The sequence below is a fragment of the Drosophila santomea genome, chromosome 3L (assembly GCF_016746245.2).
Source record: "Drosophila santomea strain STO CAGO 1482 chromosome 3L, Prin_Dsan_1.1, whole genome shotgun sequence".
In the NCBI taxonomy this organism is placed as follows: Eukaryota; Metazoa; Arthropoda; class Insecta; order Diptera; family Drosophilidae; genus Drosophila; species Drosophila santomea.
The window spans coordinates 23,848,596-23,867,845 of NC_053018.2; the positions used below are offsets into that span (position 1 = coordinate 23,848,596).

Consider the following 19,250-nt stretch of genomic DNA (forward strand, 5'->3'; position numbering starts at 1 on the left):
CAGTGCACAAAAAATGGCTTTTTAAAGTCCGGGCTACGAAGAACAGGCGCTGAACATAACATCTCTTTCAGCTTCTCAAATGCTAACTTTACTTCAGAAGACATATTAAACTTTTGTCTTAAAGGTAATATGTCAGTCAAAGGCGCTGCTAATGATTTGAAAAAATTTGCGTTATTAGCCAACCATTTCTAAGAACCCTTAAGGATGGAGAAAGAGAGTTAATGTTATCGGTGGTACAGAACTCAAAATTTTGACAATTCAAAATGCAACCTAGGGCTATACATGCGATCGGAAACTAGTGGAGAATCTGCAGGTCATCTGCTCTGTGCCTAATCAAGAGTAGCTCCACTAAGGGCCTTAACAATACCAAGATTAGAACTTTTCGCAGCGCTTTTACTGTCTAAGATAATCGTAAGCGTCAAGGAATCCATAGATTTCGATTGCGCATTGCATTGCTGGTCAGACTCATCTCGTGTGTTGGCGTGAATTCGGCGACGTCCGAGGGTCGTGTACCACGAGAGAATTAATGGAGCATTCCCTTCGGACCTCCATTCCTCCTGCAAAGCTCGTCGAATTGACCGCCCCTGTTAGATGCAATAAAGGATCTGCCTGCTTGGACTACGCTACGAGACATCCGATACTTTTACCAAAGGATCATCCAGTGACCAAGGCACTAATCGTTTATTATCATGAGAAATATTTGCATGCTGCCACATTACGGCAAAGGTCCTGGCCGATCGGAAGACGCAAGTTCGTTTCTAGCGTCATCAATTAATGCGTCCGATGTTTTCAAATGAAGCCTGTGACTTTGAAGCACGTAATAGGAAGCCTACCAGCAAATAGAGTGCAGCGTAATCCAGCATTTCATACTCACTCTCTCATCATTTTGCCCTTCTTTCTTTTCTCACTAAAGCTGTCGCGTTATCTATTTTGTAATCAAGTCAAGCCAAGCTTTCGCTCACCTCCGAATAAACCAGAGGACAAGTAAACAGAGCATATATTAATATAACCTATTCGTGCATTCTTATTAATTAGAATTCGAAGGGTGGCATATTGGTTGTTTTTCCCATAAACAATAGTTTATATCGAGATTATTGGGTCAATGTGGAAAGTGCTAAGCTATTCTCTGCAACAATGCCAAATATGTCATACAATCACTTAAAGGCCTTAACGATATGATAAGCGCAAGACCAAATTACAAAGAATTTCTTTGCCGTTTACCTACGGCAATTTGTGAGACATCGTAACGACATCGAGTCCTAGGCGTCTGCCGACGTCACTTCGTCTGATCGAACTGTTCTTTACTACATCGATCCGCAAGCGTCTACCGAGATCGATCCGTTCTCTGCAACATCAAGGCGCAAGTCTACCGGCGTACCAACCGGCCCTTGTTCGTTTTAACCCCAACTTCTCTCTCACGCCTAGCGTTTTCTTTCACCAACATTGAACTCCACTTTTTTAACTCTGTACGAACTAGGCTATACTACAAGTGTTTCGAAGATCGCTAGGAAATTTTATGTTGTCCGTTCGGAAGTGTGTTCCAAATGCCTTGCTTCCATTTATCAATGCCAAAATGATGAAATGAAGAATATAGGATATCCTCCTTGATCAAATTTAAGATCCCATGGGTGGTGCCCATTTCAACGCGATAATTATATCTACAACTTTTTTTTAGAAACGTATTATAGATAAATAAGAAAAAAATAAGAAATAATCAGTATCGCTGTAGTCATAATCTTTATTTTCTGTCGCCGGAGCTTTTTAAGAGCTAACAGTGTACTATTGTGTGTGTTATTTTAGCGATTCCATTTTTATTGTTTACAAGTTGAATTTTTAACGCCTCATCGCCTTCAGTCATAGAGAGTAGCCAAGTCCAATGCTAGACTTGCCGAGCCACTTATTTTTGCAATTTAAATGTTCTTATTTTATTAATTAAATACAATACAATAACTAATTGTTGTAGCAATTAATAAATTTATAAAAAATGACACAAAAGCACTTTACAAAGTAATTTTCTGCAGCTAAAACCGTAAAAATGTTGATAGGTAATTATTCTTTGAAGGTTGAAGTTCTGAAAAAGTTGGTGAAAAGTAAAACAACAAAACATTCGGAGTTCTGTGCCACGGTAGATGAAGCCACCGGTTTTATTTAATATGGAAATGTTCTTGTGAGTTGCGATTTTTAAATATATTAATTGAAAAACACATATACAAAACAAACGTCTAAACGTTAAACAAAAGAGAACGCTATAGTCGAGTTCCCCGACTATCTGATACCCGTTACTCAGCTGGTGGAAGTGCGAAGGAAAGTCTTTAACACTTACAGTTTTTGGCGGTTTGTGGGCGTTGGAGTGGGCGAGGCAAAAAGTTTTTTGGCAAATCGATAGAAATTTGCAAGACCAATACAAAAATGAACAAGGGAGAACTTTATAGTCGAGTTCCCCGACTATCTGATACCCGTTACTCAGCTGGTGGAAGTGCGAGGGAGAGTATTAAACACTGACAGTTTTTGGCAATTTGTGGGCGTGGCAAAAGTTTTTTTGCAAATCGATAGAAATTTACAAGACCAATACAAAAATTAAAAAATACTAAAACATTTTTCAAAAGTGTGGGCGTGGCAGTTTTGGGCGGTTTGTGGGCGTGGCAACATGAATTGACAAACTTGCGCTGCTTCTATGTCTTGGGAGTCTGTATGCTTAATCTCAACTTTCTAGCTTTCGTAGTTCCTGAGATCTCGACGTTCATACGGACAGACAGACGAACGGACGGACAGACGGACATGGCCAGATCGACTCGGCTATTGATCCTGATCAAGAATATATATACTTGATATGGTCGGAAACGCTTCCTTCTGCCTGTTTCATACTTTTCAACAAATCTAGTATGCCCTTTTACTCTACGAGTAACGGTTATAATGACAAAAAATCAAAATATTTCTTGCTCATAACAAGAGCTTTTTCTTGAGTATAAATGATAAGTCGGATGGTGCCAGTTTAATAGTTAAAATTTAATGACAATTCTTGATTATTTCTCCTCACTTAAACTCCTCGTGGCTATATCTTCAACTTCAATTTTTTATCTGTGCTTGTTCTATACTCTCTTTTTTCTAATTCCTATCTGCCACTCGTTCGCTAGTACGAGTTGGCAGCCTAGCGCAACAGCTGTTATGTTAACATCATTCAAAAAACGCGGAATTCAAATATACAAGATTATTCTAATTGGGTTTTGACCCAACACATAACATTTCATTCTAGCAATTATACGAGGGTAGTCCGATATGTACTCCGCCTGGTGGCGCCAGTATCGCCAGAGTTATGGCGATGTTGGTTTCGCCATTTAATTCGTTTGCGTATATCTTTGATTACAATGCTTTATTATAATAAGGCACGCACAATGCGCGCGTATCAAGTCGTATCGAGAGAATGACGCTTAATTATATAGAGTTACCGTATCGCTTAAATCTAGTATTATTGTAGGTGACGCTACCAATATATAAGTGTTGCCACAGAGGAATTTATTAGAGCACATTCTTTGTCGAAATTTCAGCCGGATCGGATTTAACTGCTTGTGAAAGCGCGAGTATCCGAGGATTTTAAAAAAATGAAGAAAAAGCAATATCGGTCGGTGATTCTTGTTTCTGGAAGGGAAATCGCGTAATAAAATCAAAGAGCGTTTGGATGCAGTTTACGGTGACTCTTCTTTTTACATGGCAACCATCAAAAATTCTTTTAACGAGTTTTAACGTCGCTTTTTGATTAGGCACGTCCAGGTGCCCCGTAAACGCCTACTACGGAGGAGTAGGTAGTAGATTGAAGGTGCGAGAGATAGGTGAGACCGTAGGCATTTCAAAAGATCTCGTGGTTTATATCCTGCATGACATTTTGGGCATGAGAAAGCTCACTTCGGTCAGCAAGCGCAACGGTGAGACCACATCAGAGCAGTGTTTGACGCTGTTTAAACGCAATCCGAAAGAGTTTTTTCTTTTTTTCGTGACAGCTGACGGAACATGGATCCACTGATACACACCAGAGACCAAGAAACAGTGGACTTCACCCGGCGAAAGTGCTCCGAAGAAGGCAAAGACTGTCAAATCGGCTGGAAAGGCGATATCCACCGTTTAACAAGGTGTGATCCTTATCAATTACCTGGCGAAGAACAAAACGATCACAGAGCGAATTACGACGAATTATTCGACACTGAATTGAAGAAAAAACGGACCCACTTGGCAAAGAAAAAAGTTCATCTTGATAACGCACCGGCTCACAAGTCTGCCCTCGGCAACGCCAATTGGCCTACGAAATGCTGCCTTATCCACAGTATTCTCCAGATATGGACCCGTGAGTCTGCTTTTTGTTTCCAAACTTGAAAAAGTCACTCGCCGTACAGAAATTTCAATCGAATGAGGAGATTATCGCCGGCGCGGAGAGCAGATCTCGAGAAAACGTCTTTTTCAGACCGATTGAATTAACTGGAGCATCGCTGGGTGAAGTGTATCGAGCTAAAAGGAGACTATGTTGAAAAACGAAACATCACTTTTCAAAAACCTTTGTTTTTCTTTTGTAGGCTAAGTACTTATCGGTCCACCCTCGAAGTTTCTGAGATCTCGACGTTTCTACGGATGGTCCGAAACGCTTCCTGCAAGCAGTTACATGCTTTGCAAAGAATCTACTATACTACATTACTCTAGGGTCAAGACCCAAGCTACGCTATCTGGACAGTGACCGGAAAAAAACCTCAAGCAGCCTCACAATTTCCTATTAAGGAAACCATTGCGGTCCATTGCAACTCAGCCTAGGGATCTATTTTAATATTTTTGCTCTTTTTGTAACTCTGTAGCTGCTTGCAAGTCATAGTCATTGAAAAACTTAAGACGCCGTGCTATGGAATTAGAAAAAGTTTACTACCATTTTCATAAGTTTGTTCTTGTATTAATTGAAGAGGCATACATTAAAATATAATTTTATATTGCCTCATAGTGGTTATATGTTTATGTTTAAAATACAATTTAATTTTTTTTGCGATTAACGTTCGTTTTATTTGTAATGCCAAATTAAAAACGGTATTCCGGTATTCGGTATGCGGACTCCAAAGGTATTAGCGACACAAGTAGATGCCAATAATACTAAATTTCTTCATAACACTAAATAAGACTCCCTATTACATTTCATTTATTATACAAATGCACATTGCTCACGCACAAATCCATATCTGCTAAGAAATATAATCGTATTTTTGTATTCTTTGGTTTGTAGAAATGAATATAAATCTGCAAAGACATTAGAATAACAAGATGCGTAACGGCTTTACAATGGTTTTGCACTATGCAAATACTTTTTTGGTGACGGCAAAAGTTGCTCTCTCCGTTCGCATAAAGCTAAGAGGGTAAAAATCTAAAAATATAATTTTCTTGCTTGTGAGAGTAAAAACAAGAGAGAACGCTATAGTCGAGTTCCCCGACTATCTGATACCCGTTACTCAGCTAGTGGAAGGGAGAAGGAGAGTCTTAAACACAGTTTTTGGCGGTTTGTAGGCGTTATAGTGGGCGTGGCATAACGTTTTTTGGCAAATCGATAGAAATTTACAAGACCAATATAAAAATGAAAAAATATCAAAACATTTTTCAAAAGTGTGGGCGTATCACCTTTGGGCGGTTTGAGGGCGTTAGAGTGGGCGTGACAAAAAGTTTTTTGGTAAATAGATAGAAAATTACGAGACTAATACAAAAATGAAAAAATTTCAAAACATTTTTCAAAAGTGTGGGCGTGGCAGTTTTGGGCGGTTTGTGGGCGTTATAGTGGCCGTGGCAACATGAATCGACAAACTTGCGCTGCGTCTATGTCCCTGGAGTCTGTACACTTAATCTCAACTTTCTAGCTTTTGTAGTTCCTGAGATCTCGACGTTCATACGGACAGACGGACAGACAGACGGACGGACAGACGGACATGGCCAGATCGACTCGGCTACTGATCCTGATCAAGAATATATATACTTTATATGGTCGGAAACGCTTCCTTCTGCCTGTTACATACTTTTAAACGAATCTAGTATACCCTTTTACTCTACGAGTAACGGGTATAACAATAACCGAGATAGTGTGTACGTTTTCGTGCTTGAGCTAGAAGACGATTTTCGGGCCGAGATCTAAGAAACGAATTTAATGTTTTGGTCACTATCGAAATATTCGAATAAAATATTGATGCCGTAACTATTGTTTTTTAAAAGTTTTTTTTTGCAGTATTGGTTTGTTAAAATCGCCGTTCGAATTAGCTACCGTTTACATATTTATATTTATGTTTATAATTAAAAATTCATAATAATATAATATATACATACATACATATGTAATAATCGGTACAGCACGGGGATTACAATTGTAATGGCCTACCCCATTACATTTATATTTTATCACGACTTTTCGCAATTACTATTCGCGCTTATATTGTTTGTTTATGTTTATTGCAAAATTTATTTCTTTTTATATATTTCAGCCGTCGCAAGCTGAGTACTCTAATAACAATTATTTTACTATAAGGTCATTTATGAAATTAATTATGTATTATTTTCATCGATTCATATATTATTATTTCTATGCCGTATTCCAATAATTGTTGTATTAAAGCAAAACAGAGTTTTAACGTGGTGGCAAAGAACTTGTCAAATTTACAATGCCTTGCAGTGCATTACAATGCACACATACAGTGGTCGGCAGACACTGTATGCGTACAAGAGAGCTGCTGGCTCTAGAGCTCTCAGCATATTTTACATGGCATGTTTTTTTTACCAAATTAAATTATTTTTTTCCCAAAATCTACCACAATCAACGAAGGTTGATCTGCTGTTGCGAAATGATAAACCACTTATTGGAACAAAACTAATTTAATGATCATACTGAACATAGTTATAGTACCATAAAGCAACGCATTTATATATGTGCTCAGCAAATAGTAATTTTGTATATTATTTCAGAATTACAAAAGTTCATGTGACATTTTATTTAACTGTATTATTAAGCATAAACATCACGCTGGGCTTTTTCCCAAGCGGCAATTGGGCCATGCTCTGGGCGGTATTTCACATTGCAACCATCTTGCTCAAGGCGGTTATCATCGCGAAGTTCTTCATAACGCTCACGTTCGTATTTTGTGAAACCCCACTTCTTTGAAACATAGATCTAAAAAAATATATAAGGAAAAGCAAAGCATTATCAAATTGATTTTTTAAGCTTTAATCTAGTTTCCTGTAAACAAAGCTCTTAGTAGGCCAGGAAGTTACAACCAATATATATATAATATATAATATATAATATATAATATATAATATATAATATAATATATAATATATAATATATAATATATAATATATAATATATAATATATAATATATAATATATAATATATAATATATAATATATAATATATAATAATATATAATATATAATATATAATATATAATATATAATATATAATATATAATATATAATATATAATATATAATATATAATATATAATATATAATATATAATATATAAAATATATTGTAATATTGAATTCGGTCGTTAAACAAAGCTTATAAACGTTTGAGCAATGAAAAATATATCTAATACTTTATAGTTCGTTTGGCTACTGACAGTCTATTTACTAAGTGCCGGTGGAAACCCATTAATGCGCGGCAAGGGAATAAATAAATAATTGGTAACTTGCCTTCTGACGTCCAGGGAACTTAAACTTTGCACGCCGCAAAGCTTCAATAACTTGAGCCTTGTAACGATCGCTAGAGCGGACAGACATAATGGGTTGACCAATACGAACTCGAGCAACTGTACCCTGCGGCTTTCCAAACGCTCCTCGCATTCCAGTTTGAAGCCTATTAAAAGTGCAAAAGAGGCCATGAGAATACAGTAATTTACACATATATGAACTATTATTTACCTATCAGCTCCAGCGCACGACAACATTTTGTTGATACGAATGACGTGGAATGGATGCAGCCGCATTCGGATGTGGAACTGGTCCTTACCGCAGTACTTTACCAAGTACTTGTTGCAACAAATGCGTCCAGCTTCCAAAGCTTCACTACTCAGCTGTTCATATTCATCAGAAACCAAATGAACACAAAGAGGAAAATCCTCTACAGTAGCTTTTTTCCTTCCCAAATCAAATATACGAATTTTAGGGTCGGGGACACCACGACAAAATCGAGATTTAGGGTACGGCTTATTTTTACAATAGCGGTAGCTGCATAAAATTAGATTTGTAGTAAGGACCCGGGTAATGCAATATAAATGATTTACTTACCATCTTGCTGGTCGTCGACCCATTTTGACTCCTGAAATATAAAACAAATAAATACGATTTTTAGTTACATTATAGAAGAAAAACGAAACTTGGTAAGCTAATACAAACTGATTTTAAAACGAAATATTTCAGATTTCAAGAGATCATTTAAAGAGCTCAGTTACCTCTTCCAACGAAGCACACGAGAAAAGGAAGAAATAGCAACCGGAAACAGAAAATCTTTCCTAGAAAAACCAATGTTCTCGTACGTGAGTTACATGTTTTTCTTAGTTTTGAAACGATTTGAATACATAACCTTATTGCCTTATATATTGTTTTCACTACAAACTAAATAATCTACAAATTTTATTTGTTCGTATCCCCCATCAAATTTTTATTTAAATAATACATATATTTCCTCTTTAAGCTTCAAAACTAAAACTGAAAATAAAATATAATCTTTTTTCATATATAAGCAAGCTTTCTATAGTCGATTATAGCAAAACACTACTTATGCTTGCAACCCAGTTTCTTGCTTATCATAATTATGTCATTGCTATTCGTGCACATAAATGAAATTAGTAGATTGGCTTCAATTCGAACTATCATGGCAAATTCTTTATTCTATTTATCTGTTTGTCTTTCACACAATGTATAACATATACAGAAGTACCATAGAAACAACCGGTAATTTGGGAGGGATTGCTAAAAGTCAATTCTTAGACAAGACTGTTACCCATAAAGAAGCTTCGACAGAACTTTAAACGAGCCCCAGCTTCTTAGATGCGCGTCTGGTTTTCGCAAAATTGTTGCTATCGCTTTGCTATCGAAATGTTTCGTTTCTCATCGTTTCTTGCTGCTCAAACAGCTGACTTATTTTTTTGTTTGTTAAAATCAAACAACCCAAAAAAATGTCTTTTATATTTGCAATTGCTTGTTTTGAAGCCAGGAAAAGGCAGATATTGGAGGGCTTAAGAAAGTCTAGAGCTGCCACCTTTTTCACGGTTTTATTTCCGATGTTCGCAATTACTTTTTTACTGCACTTTGACCATTCAAAAAATTCTATTAAATATAATTATTTACAAACAACACTTTTGGCTCTCCTTTTTGCTTTTGCCGACGTACTTATCGACCGCTTGCCAAATCGAAAATTGTTGTTGCCGACGGCAACATTTTGTTGGTGAAATATGAGGTGGGGTCAGAAATACATCTATCTTAAAATAACTAAGAGGCAGAAATATTTTTTGGTGATGAGTAGTCCACTGAGTAAACTTTTTTTTTTCCTTAGGAAAATAAGATCTAATTTGATATAAAAAAAGGCATATACTTTTCATTTCGGCTAGGCAGAAGTCCACGTTTACAATTGGATTTCTTACGAATTCGACAAGCGGAGCACCAATTTTTCGATTTCAAATCGAAATCGTAAAAATCTTACGAATTCGATTACCGGAGCATGCCTGATTTTTTAGAAATATTTATTAATTTATTAATATTTTATAAGAATTTTTACCTGCCTTATTCGATTTACCACCATAATCACCTTTGCGATAACTTTTGGTGAAGTATTTATCGACCCCTTGCCAAATCAAAATTTCTTGTTTCCGACGCAAAATTTTGCTTTTCAGAAATATATTTTTTATAAAATAACTAAATGGCAGAATTATCTTGAGGTGGTGTGGAATAAACATCAATAGACCACTGAGTAAAATATTTGTTCCCTTAGTGAATAGGATCTTATTTGATATAAAAAGAGGCTTTTATTTTTCATTTAAGCCAGAAAAATTTGAAAACCGTGTAGCACTGATTTTGCGATTTCAAACACATTTGCTTAACGGAGCATGCCTGATTATTACTTTTAATATTATTATTACTCTATTAATATGTAAGAAAAACGAGTCCTCAAAAAAATGTGTAATTCGATCAAGGGGGAAATGTCATTGTCTTTAATTCTGTTTTTGAGCGCGCTATTTTCATCGTTATATTGTTCAGAGTTTTACTTATGTAAATGTTTTTACAATAATATACAAAACATAGCCGTAATATATCATTTTAAAAAGGCCATATTCGGTGACAGCTTTGCCCCTAACTACGAATAAATGTGTTTTCATTCAGCCGGTGTTTTTTATTTGCCATTACTAACACTCGTTGAGAAGTGTTCGATTTTCACAAAAAATTCGGAATTGGGATTTACAGTGAAACTGGAGAGAAACTGTTTTGCGACACCCCCCAGATGTTCAGCCATATATCATTGATTTAAAAATGGAATCCAGGTGGGATACGGGATGCGAATAGTACAATTCAATAATACAATTCATTGTATCAAAAGTAGCAAATATAAATAACATATGGCTCGAAAATTGGCTCTATTAGGAGATCTCAGGACTCATTGCTCAATCTCAACATGGAAATTAACTTTAGTCAGGATGTGTATGACGTACCGTTAATAATGCTATATAGGGTGAAGCATCAACAAGCTTATCAGCGAAAGCTTTTTAATACAGAGTATGCTGCTACTAGCAGTGCTTTGTAAATATAAGAATAATCATTATACATATTAATTCAGCGTGACAACTAAAACTCATTTGTACAAAATTTACTAAGACACAACCATAAGAAATACGGACGTACACACTCCCTACACTAGGAATGAGATAAAGGTAGCAAGATCACACAAGCATAGACTGCAACATCAGCATAATTGCAAACTTCTAGAAGACGCATAAAGAGATTTACCTTCAGTCAATTTTTAACGAGTACAAAAACTGTCTGTCGGTCGGTCCATGTATCTTTTCCTACAGAAAAAGAATACAGCAGTTTATGAAAATAGTGGAGTGCGAAAAGTAGAATCCTTTCGTTCGTCTGTCTGTCCGTCCATATAAACGTCGAGATCTCAATACAGGTCCGTCTGTCCGTCCTTATAAACGTCGAGATCGCAGCACATAGACGCTGCGCAAGTTTGTCGAATCATGTTTGCATGTTTTTTTTGTAAATTTCTATCGATTTGCAGAAAACAATTTGCCACTCCCACTTTACCGCCCAAAAGCTGCCACGCCCCCACTCTTTTTTTTTTTTTTTTTAACGCGCGAGTCCCACGGCTACACCTCCCGCCCAACCGACCGAGGGGCGCTGCCGTGTATCGTACGGCTCGAATCGCGGGAAGATAGACGCGATATAGAAGACAGTAAAGGACGAGGAAATATATGTATGTATATAGTAGTAAGATCTAAGAATTCGTTAAGTACGTTAGTACTGATCGCTTTAAAAACGGCAGAGAGTTAGAATTAGAGACAATAGGATAGAATCTATTATAGTCAGAACATAATACTCTGTAGGGATCATGCAACTCATAGTTAGATCTACAATGATTTAAAATTAGAGGTACGAAATTTCTAGTAAATCTGCTTGGAACAGTGAAGTTTAGCCGACTAACCAAGTCGGGACTATCCACTTCACCACGAATAAGGTTAAAAATAAAGACTGTTCCAAGCATCGTTCTACGGTTAGCTAAGGAGGGTAAGTTAATTAACATTAATCTACTTGAATAAGGAGGTAATCTAAGGTTTGCATCCCAATTAAGGCGCCGTAAGGCAAAAAGTAAGAAGTTCTTTTGAACCGAGTAAACTTCATATTGTGGACTCCAAACAGGTGATCCATACTCGAGGATCGGACGGACTAGAGAAATAAATAAGGTTTTGGTCATGTAAGGATCATCAAATTCCTTTGACCACCGTTTTATAAAACCAAGCACACCCCTGGCCTTATTGACAATAGACGAAATATGGTCTGAAAATTTAAGTTTATGGTCCAGAAGAACACCAAGATCATCAACATGTGTTATTCTGTCCAAAGAGCACCCACTTAAAGTGTAAGTTGCGTGCATTAAGTTGGGACGATAAAAGGTCATAACTTTACACTTAGAGCCATTTAAGTTTAATACGTTATCACGGCACCAGGTTTGAAAGCAGTCTAGATCGGATTGTAAGTCCAAATGGCGAGAAATGTCCCTATATTGCAAGCATAATTTTACATCATCAGCGTACATTAGTACACGAGAATGATTTATTATTAAGGGAAGGTCCGTAATAAATAAGGTAAAAAGGAGAGGACCTAGGTGGCTCCCTTGTGGGACGCCGGATGTGACTCGGAGAATACAAGAAAGAGAATTTTTAAAGAGGACCCGTTGCGTGCTGCCATTCAGATAAGTCCAATTTAGGAGATCAACAGGGAAACCTAATAAATCAAGTTTTTTTTATTAAAAATGAATGATTAACACAGTCAAATGCTTTACTAAAATCCGTATAAATGACATCTGTTTGAAGATTATTTTTGAAGCCCTGTACTACGAAGGAGTTTAGCTCCAGAAGGTTAGTAGTTGTTGATCTGCGTTTCATGAACCCATGCTGACATGGTGATATAATTGACCTACAAAGGTGCTGCAAATGAGGAGTGATAACGTTCTCAAAAAGCTTAGGGATAGCAGACAATTTGGAGATTCCTCTGTAATTGCTTGCATCCGATTTGCTACCTTTTCTATGGAGATGGATCACAAAGGACTCCTTCCATATTTGGGGGAACTGTGTAGATTCCAGAGATAAGTTAAACAGTTTTAGTAGAGGTTTGCACAAGGCTTCCGCACAGAATCTAAGCACACAGCCAGGAATTCCGTCGGGACCTGGCGAATAGACAGGCTTAACTCGCTGAAGATCATAAAGCGGTGAGCTTTCGTTTAAAGTGGGACAGAATATTAAATTTGACTTTGATACCGCGTAAGAGTAAGGCCGTTCGGAATGAGGTAACGTAGAATACGTGGTTTGAAAAAACTTGGCAAGTAGATCGGCTATTGCCTGATCCGATGTTACCGAAGTATTTTCAAAAAATAGCGAGGAAGGGGAAAGATGTTTTTATATTTATACCCGTTACTCGTAGAATAAAAGGGTATACTAGATTCGTATGTATAAGTATGTAACAGGCAGAAGGAAGCGTTTCCGACCATATAACGTATATATATTCTTGATCAGGATCAATAGCCGAGTCGATCTGACCATGTCCGTCTGTCCGTCCGTCTGTCTGTCCGTCTGTCTTTCCGTCTGTCTGTCTGTCCTTCCGTATGAACGTCGAGATCTCAGGAACTATAAAAGCTAGAAAGTTGAGAATAAGCATACAGAATCCAGAGACATAGAAGCAGCGCAAGTTTGTCGATTCACGTTGCCACGCCCCACTCTAACGCCCCACAAAACCCGCCCCAAAACTGATAATCTATATCTAATAATTCGAATATTTCTTTCAGCAGATATTTATTATAAGTCAAATATTTATTATAAAACATTTTTTAAAAGTCAAATGCTTATTTTAAAACACTTTTAGTGTTTTCGTGATTTTATGGCACGGACGACAAACTTCAACAGTGGACTGAGAGAAGTAACTTCGTTGTGGAGGCGGGTTAACAGCCTTGATATTAAAATTATTATTATCTTTACTAAGGTTGCGATCTGGAATTGTTCCTTTCCTCAGATAGTTTATCCCAATATCATATGGAAAACCTACCCCATTTAGGAAACCAAAACAAATTAAGTTTGGGGCAATCGCGCCTAGATTTTTGACAGTAGGCCAGGCTGCGCTTGTTCCCTCTAAAATTTGATTTGTCTTCTAGCCCATACCAATAAAATTAAGTTATTAAACCAATGCTATACTAATGCAGCAAATCAACTTTAATTAAATATAAATTTTAAAAAACAGTAGCAACCGAGGAGCTCTATGTATAAGTCGGCCTTAAGCAAACGGCTTAAGAAAAACCAAACGAAACAAGAGAGAACACTATAGTCGAGTTCCCCGACCATCTGATACCCGTTTCATCAGCTAGTAGAAATGCAAAGGAGAGTCTTTAACACTGACAGTTTTTGGCGGCTTGTGGGCGTTAGAGTGGGCGTGCAAAAATGAAAAAATATTCAAACCCTTTTCAAAAGTGTGGGCGTGTCAACATGAATCGACAAACTTGCGCTGCTTCTATGTCTCTGGAGTCTGTATGCTTAATCCCAACTTTCTAGGTTTTGTAGTTCCTGAGATCTCGACGTTCATATGCACGGACAGACGGACAGACGGACATGGCCAGATCGGCTCGGCTATTGATCCTACTCTACGAGTAACGGGTATAATTAGCAAATGGCATCCACGGTGTCAAAAGCGGACAGCCACACCGCACACGTCAATAATAACGCTGCATCCTATTCATCATGATCGCTTACCGAAGTCTTTAAATGATAGCTTTCAAAAGATTGTGAAGGTCTAATCTAATATAAGACAAGTAATATAAGGACGCATTATTTCAAAAGTGTGGACTTGTGAGGTTTTGAGTGAACATTATTCAAAAACGTACAAATTTTAAAATATACGCAAATAAGATACATTTTTGTTGTTTGCTACTTTTTAGTAGTGTATCCTCAGAAAAGCAAGCCGAGCTTAAGCGAACTATTGATTTAATAATATATTTGGTTCATGCTTAAAACGATTAAATTTCAAAACATGGGTATTAATACGATTAAAGTGATCATTTAACCATCTATCAACCCTAAAAGGGTATACTAAATCCGTTGAAAATTTATAACAGGCTGAAGAATGTTTTTAATTGATCATTCTTGAGTGGATCTCGCCATGTCCGTCTGTCCGTATGAACGTCGAGATCGCTGGAACTATAAAAACTAGAAGGTTATGATTAAGCATACCGATTCTTGAAACATAAGCGCAGGGCAATTTTGTTGACCCAAGCTGCCTCGCCCACTTTAACGCCCGCAAATCGGCCAAAATTGATGTCACCAAAGAAATTTTCCCTCGCACTTCCACTAGATGAGTAACGGTTATCAGATAGTTGAAGAACTCGACTATAGCGTTCTGTCTTTTTACATCGATTTTCATTTTTAATTGCTAAGCACAGACTCTATATAAATACGAGCTATATTTTTTACTTTTTCCAATGTATTCAATGAGTGAGTGACTTAAAGACATAAATAAATAAATATAATAAACATCGCAAAATAATAATAATAATCGGAATGTTCGGTTTTTTTCCATTGTTTCTAAATTAACGATGACTTCTCGATTTATCTTGACTACCTTTTATATTGTTATGCAGTAAAATATACAGCGGTTAAGTTAACCTTCTTAAAATAAAGAAAAATTGTCACCATAACCACGCACGCTGATTTTTTTTTACTAAGGCGTGAGTATTATTACTCTTGTCATTTAATAGTATTAAATAAATATGTATCTGTGAATTTTGCGGTACATCGTCTTTTCTCATAAAATCATGATATGAGTAAATATGAATAATTGTATATGTGTGGCAAGTCTATGAAATTGGCTTATATATCTATATATGTACACATGTGGCCTTTCTGAATCATTAAGTGCCAAAAGCCGGTTAACTCATCATCCAAATTTGTTTTCGATTTTTACATTATGATTTTAGTGTGTATATTGAACATTCGTTATATTGTGAATGTATTCATTGAATTATAGCACTTGCATACATATATATGTATGCATACATAATATATTTACATGTTAATTTGTATATACCTAGGGTTTATTTATGTACATGAATAGGCACAACATACGTCTCATAAATAAATATGTATTCATTTAAAAGTAAATATAAAATCTATTCTCATTAAAAACTTGCTTATTATATAAATTAGTGCAAAACTCTGAGGAACATACCCGGCATTTACTGTGGATTCTCTATTGGATACTTTACGGGACGGAGAAATCTTTCAAAATACTTTGGGCAGCCACCTTATTATTACAATCAATCTTCACAATTTGGGTACGTTTTTTTCCATATTTATATTTATGCATTTATGCACGATATGTTTGCGACACCACCTCATTTTTGTAAGCACGGCGCAATAAATTAACCCTCAATCAGATTATTTTGCTTGTCCATTGTAAAGCTATATTCTGTTCGTTTTTAAAGTTATAGTGAATTGTTGGCAGCAGAGTTTGGCATACAATAATGCCAATAAGCGCTTAAAAATGTAAATTCTGTGTACTGCATTAATAACCACCAATTCTGTACTTGTTTCTTAATTTGTTTTTGTATCTATTTGAAATAACACATTTTCCTACAAATATTTGAAATAATCTTAGGACTAACATTAACCTACTATTTTGGTCAACATCAACGTGTTTCAAAGAAACACCTAACGAGGAGCAAAACCATTGTTATTCAGCATACAAAGTCGTTTCCATTCGATGCTCGCCCAATAAGTATATATTATTTGTATTGTACATATACATACATACATATATGTAAACTGGGTTTCCATTTTTTTTTTAACTCGGTGAGGTTTTTATACCCGTTACTCGTAAAGTAAAAGGGTATACTAGATTCGTTTTAACAGACAGAAGGATGCGTTTCCGACCATATAAAGCTTATATATTCTTGATCAGGATCAATAACCGAGTCGATCTGGCCATGTCCGTCTGTCCGTCAGAATGAACGTCGAGATCTCAGGAACTACAAAAACTAGAAAGTTTAGTATATTGACTCCAGAGACAAAGACCCAGCCCAAGTTTGTCGATTCATGTTGCCACGCCCACTCTAACGCTCACAAACCGCCCAAAGCTGCCACGCCCACACTTTTGAAAAATGCTTTGATATTTTTTCATTTTTGTATTGTTCAAAAAAACTTTTTGCCACGCCCACTCTAACGCCCACAAACCGCCCAAAGCAGCCACGCCCACAATTTTGAAAAATGTTTTGATATCTTTTCATTTTTGTATTAGTCTTGTAATTTTCTATCGATTTGCCAAAAAACGCTTATGTCAGGAACCGAAGGTAACGTTTTCGAACATACTGACAAAAAAGACCGACAAAAAATTTTATTTTTTAACAGTATCCCCTTTTAAAAATATTTTAAATTTTAAATGCGCTTTAAAATCATGCAACTTTATATTTGCATCATCTGAAATGATATTAACGCAAGAGAGAGGGAGGAAAAAGGGAGGACGTCAGACTACGTCATTTAACTTGATTTATCTAAAAACATTAATTTGTTAAAAACTAAAGAATGAGTGTGATTCGATTTTTGGTGGTTAGCTGCAAAGAAAATATTAAAGGAATTTGTAATTTTTTTTGCAATCTTCTAGATTTGTTGAAAAGTATGTAACAGGCAGAAGAAAGCGTTTCCGACCGTATAAAGTATATATATTCTTTATCATCATAGAAAAATCTTGAAAAAAAAATTGACTATAGCGTTCTCTCTTGTTTTTCTCTTTTATCTATTATATTAAGCTAAATTATTAATTTTTTTTTATTTTGATATTTTTTTTGATAATTTGTGTTATGCAATGTTAATATGTTGACATTTGTTTCCACTTGCTTCTGATTAACTACGTTTTTGTTTTACTTTCAGATTGTTGTACCATATTAATATTGTTGCTAGGACCAACCGACTGAAAACAGAATCAGCTCAGAGGAACTTATTGTTACAACCCAAAGAGAGTTTTAAAAAAGAGTCAGAAAAGAACGAATTGTTGAGAAAAATGACTCTTCCAAGTGCTGCTCGCGTGTACACAGATGTCAATGCCCATAAGCCGGATGAATATTGGGACTATGAAAATTATGTGGTTGATTGGGGCAATCAGGACGATTATCAGTTGGTCCGTAAACTAGGCCGTGGAAAGTATTCTGAGGTCTTCGAAGCAATTAATATTACGACCACAGAAAAGTGCGTGGTTAAAATTCTAAAACCTGTTAAAAAGAAGAAGATAAAGCGTGAAATCAAAATTTTGGAGAACTTGCGTGGAGGAACTAATATAATAACACTTTTAGCCGTTGTCAAGGATCCAGTATCTCGTACACCAGCGTTGATTTTTGAGCACGTCAACAACACAGATTTCAAGCAACTTTACCAAACATTAACTGATTATGAGATTCGTTATTACTTGTTTGAGCTTCTTAAGGCACTTGACTACTGCCATAGCATGGGAATAATGCATCGTGATGTAAAGCCCCACAATGTTATGATCGATCACGAAAATCGAAAATTGCGCCTTATAGATTGGGGACTTGCCGAATTTTATCATCCTGGTCAAGAATATAATGTTCGCGTGGCGTCCAGATATTTTAAAGGCCCCGAATTACTGGTAGATTACCAGATGTATGATTACTCACTGGATATGTGGTCATTGGGTTGCATGTTGGCGTCAATGATATTCCGAAAAGAGCCATTTTTCCATGGTCATGACAACTATGATCAATTGGTACGCATTGCAAAGGTGCTGGGCACCGAAGAACTCTACGCATATTTGGATAAATACAATATTGACCTCGATCCAAGATTTCACGATATTCTACAGCGTCACTCACGAAAGCGATGGGAAAGATTTGTCCATTCTGACAACCAACATTTAGTTTCTCCTGAAGCTCTAGACTTTCTTGATAAACTCTTGCGCTATGATCACGTTGACCGACTCACAGCTCGCGAAGCAATGGCCCATCCATATTTTTTACCTATTGTCAATGGACAAATGAATCCCAATAATCAGCAATAAGAAGTTTTTTCATTATGGTAAATACTGTAATTCGAGTTTGGGATAGCAGCCATTTAACAATATGATAATTATGCAAAAAAAAATAAAAATAATAAAATACGAAGAAAAATAAAATAAATTAAGCTACTGTCTTAAAAATGACTTCTACTGTTCGTTAAGGGATTAAACAAAGAAATCGAATAAATTCTAAAAGTAAAAATCTAATTCCTTAATATTTATTCTGGGAATGATATTGCAATATTTTTTTGTATAACACCCGCATACTTTTTCCTTCAAAAATATGTAAACAAAAGTCGTAAATATTTACGGTTTCATTTATTTGTATTCAATATCAATGTAATTAAATTTTTAACATTTATTTTATATTCTTTTAATAAAACCACTTATAATTTTATAAAAAGTCGAACTTAAATATTTGTCAACTAT

At 36.0% G+C, this 19,250-nt stretch overlaps 2 protein-coding genes and 1 long non-coding RNA gene across 4 annotated transcripts; 1 reads left to right on the plus strand and 2 right to left on the minus strand.

Annotated features, from left to right (window-relative positions):
- Positions 1–3,492: 3,492 nt before the first annotated feature.
- On the minus strand, positions 3,493–5,400 carry LOC120449992. Its single transcript, XR_005616234.1, has 2 exons — positions 4,218–5,400; positions 3,493–4,144 (listed from the first exon to the last, which is right to left on the minus strand). It is a non-coding gene; the product is annotated as an uncharacterized LOC120449992 (long non-coding RNA).
- Positions 5,401–6,927: 1,527 nt separating this feature from the next.
- On the minus strand, positions 6,928–8,566 carry LOC120448527 (60S ribosomal protein L10). Its single transcript, XM_039630566.1, has 5 exons — positions 8,459–8,566; positions 8,295–8,325; positions 7,929–8,234; positions 7,701–7,863; positions 6,928–7,171 (listed from the first exon to the last, which is right to left on the minus strand). Exons 2-5 carry the CDS (start codon positions 8,315–8,317, stop codon positions 7,007–7,009), a joined length of 657 nt encoding a protein of 218 aa, XP_039486500.1. The 5' UTR covers positions 8,318–8,325; positions 8,459–8,566; the 3' UTR covers positions 6,928–7,006.
- Positions 8,567–15,361: 6,795 nt separating this feature from the next.
- Positions 15,362–19,028, plus strand: LOC120448526 (casein kinase II subunit alpha). Of its 2 annotated transcripts, none has more exons than XM_039630564.1 (3): positions 15,362–15,486; positions 15,965–16,092; positions 17,684–19,028. In XM_039630564.1, the coding sequence occupies exon 3, from the start codon at positions 17,814–17,816 to the stop codon at positions 18,822–18,824; it is 1,011 nt and encodes a 336-aa protein (XP_039486498.1). In that variant the 5' UTR covers positions 15,362–15,486; positions 15,965–16,092; positions 17,684–17,813; the 3' UTR covers positions 18,825–19,028. The 2 variants fall into 2 exon arrangements, with proteins under 2 accessions (XP_039486498.1, XP_039486499.1); XM_039630565.2 differs by having other exon boundaries at positions 15,456–15,582.
- The last annotated feature ends 222 nt before the right edge of the window (positions 19,029–19,250 follow it).

What these genes read in the sequence shown, in the direction of transcription:
- LOC120448526 (XM_039630564.1), top strand. Translation starts at nt 17,814, where the DNA reads ATGACTCTTCCAAGTGCTGCTCGCGTGTACACAGATGTCAATGCCCAT.
- LOC120448527 (XM_039630566.1), bottom strand. Translation starts at nt 8,317, where the DNA reads ATGGGTCGACGACCAGCAAGATG. An exon ending in GGTCGACGACCAGCAAGATG is followed by an intron (nt 8,235 to 8,294) that starts GTAAGTAAATCA and finishes AATTTTATGCAG; the next exon opens with CTACCGCTATTGTAAAAATA. An exon ending in AGTTCCCTGGACGTCAGAAG is followed by an intron (nt 7,172 to 7,700) that starts GCAAGTTACCAA and finishes ATATTTTTTTAG; the next exon opens with ATCTATGTTTCAAAGAAGTG.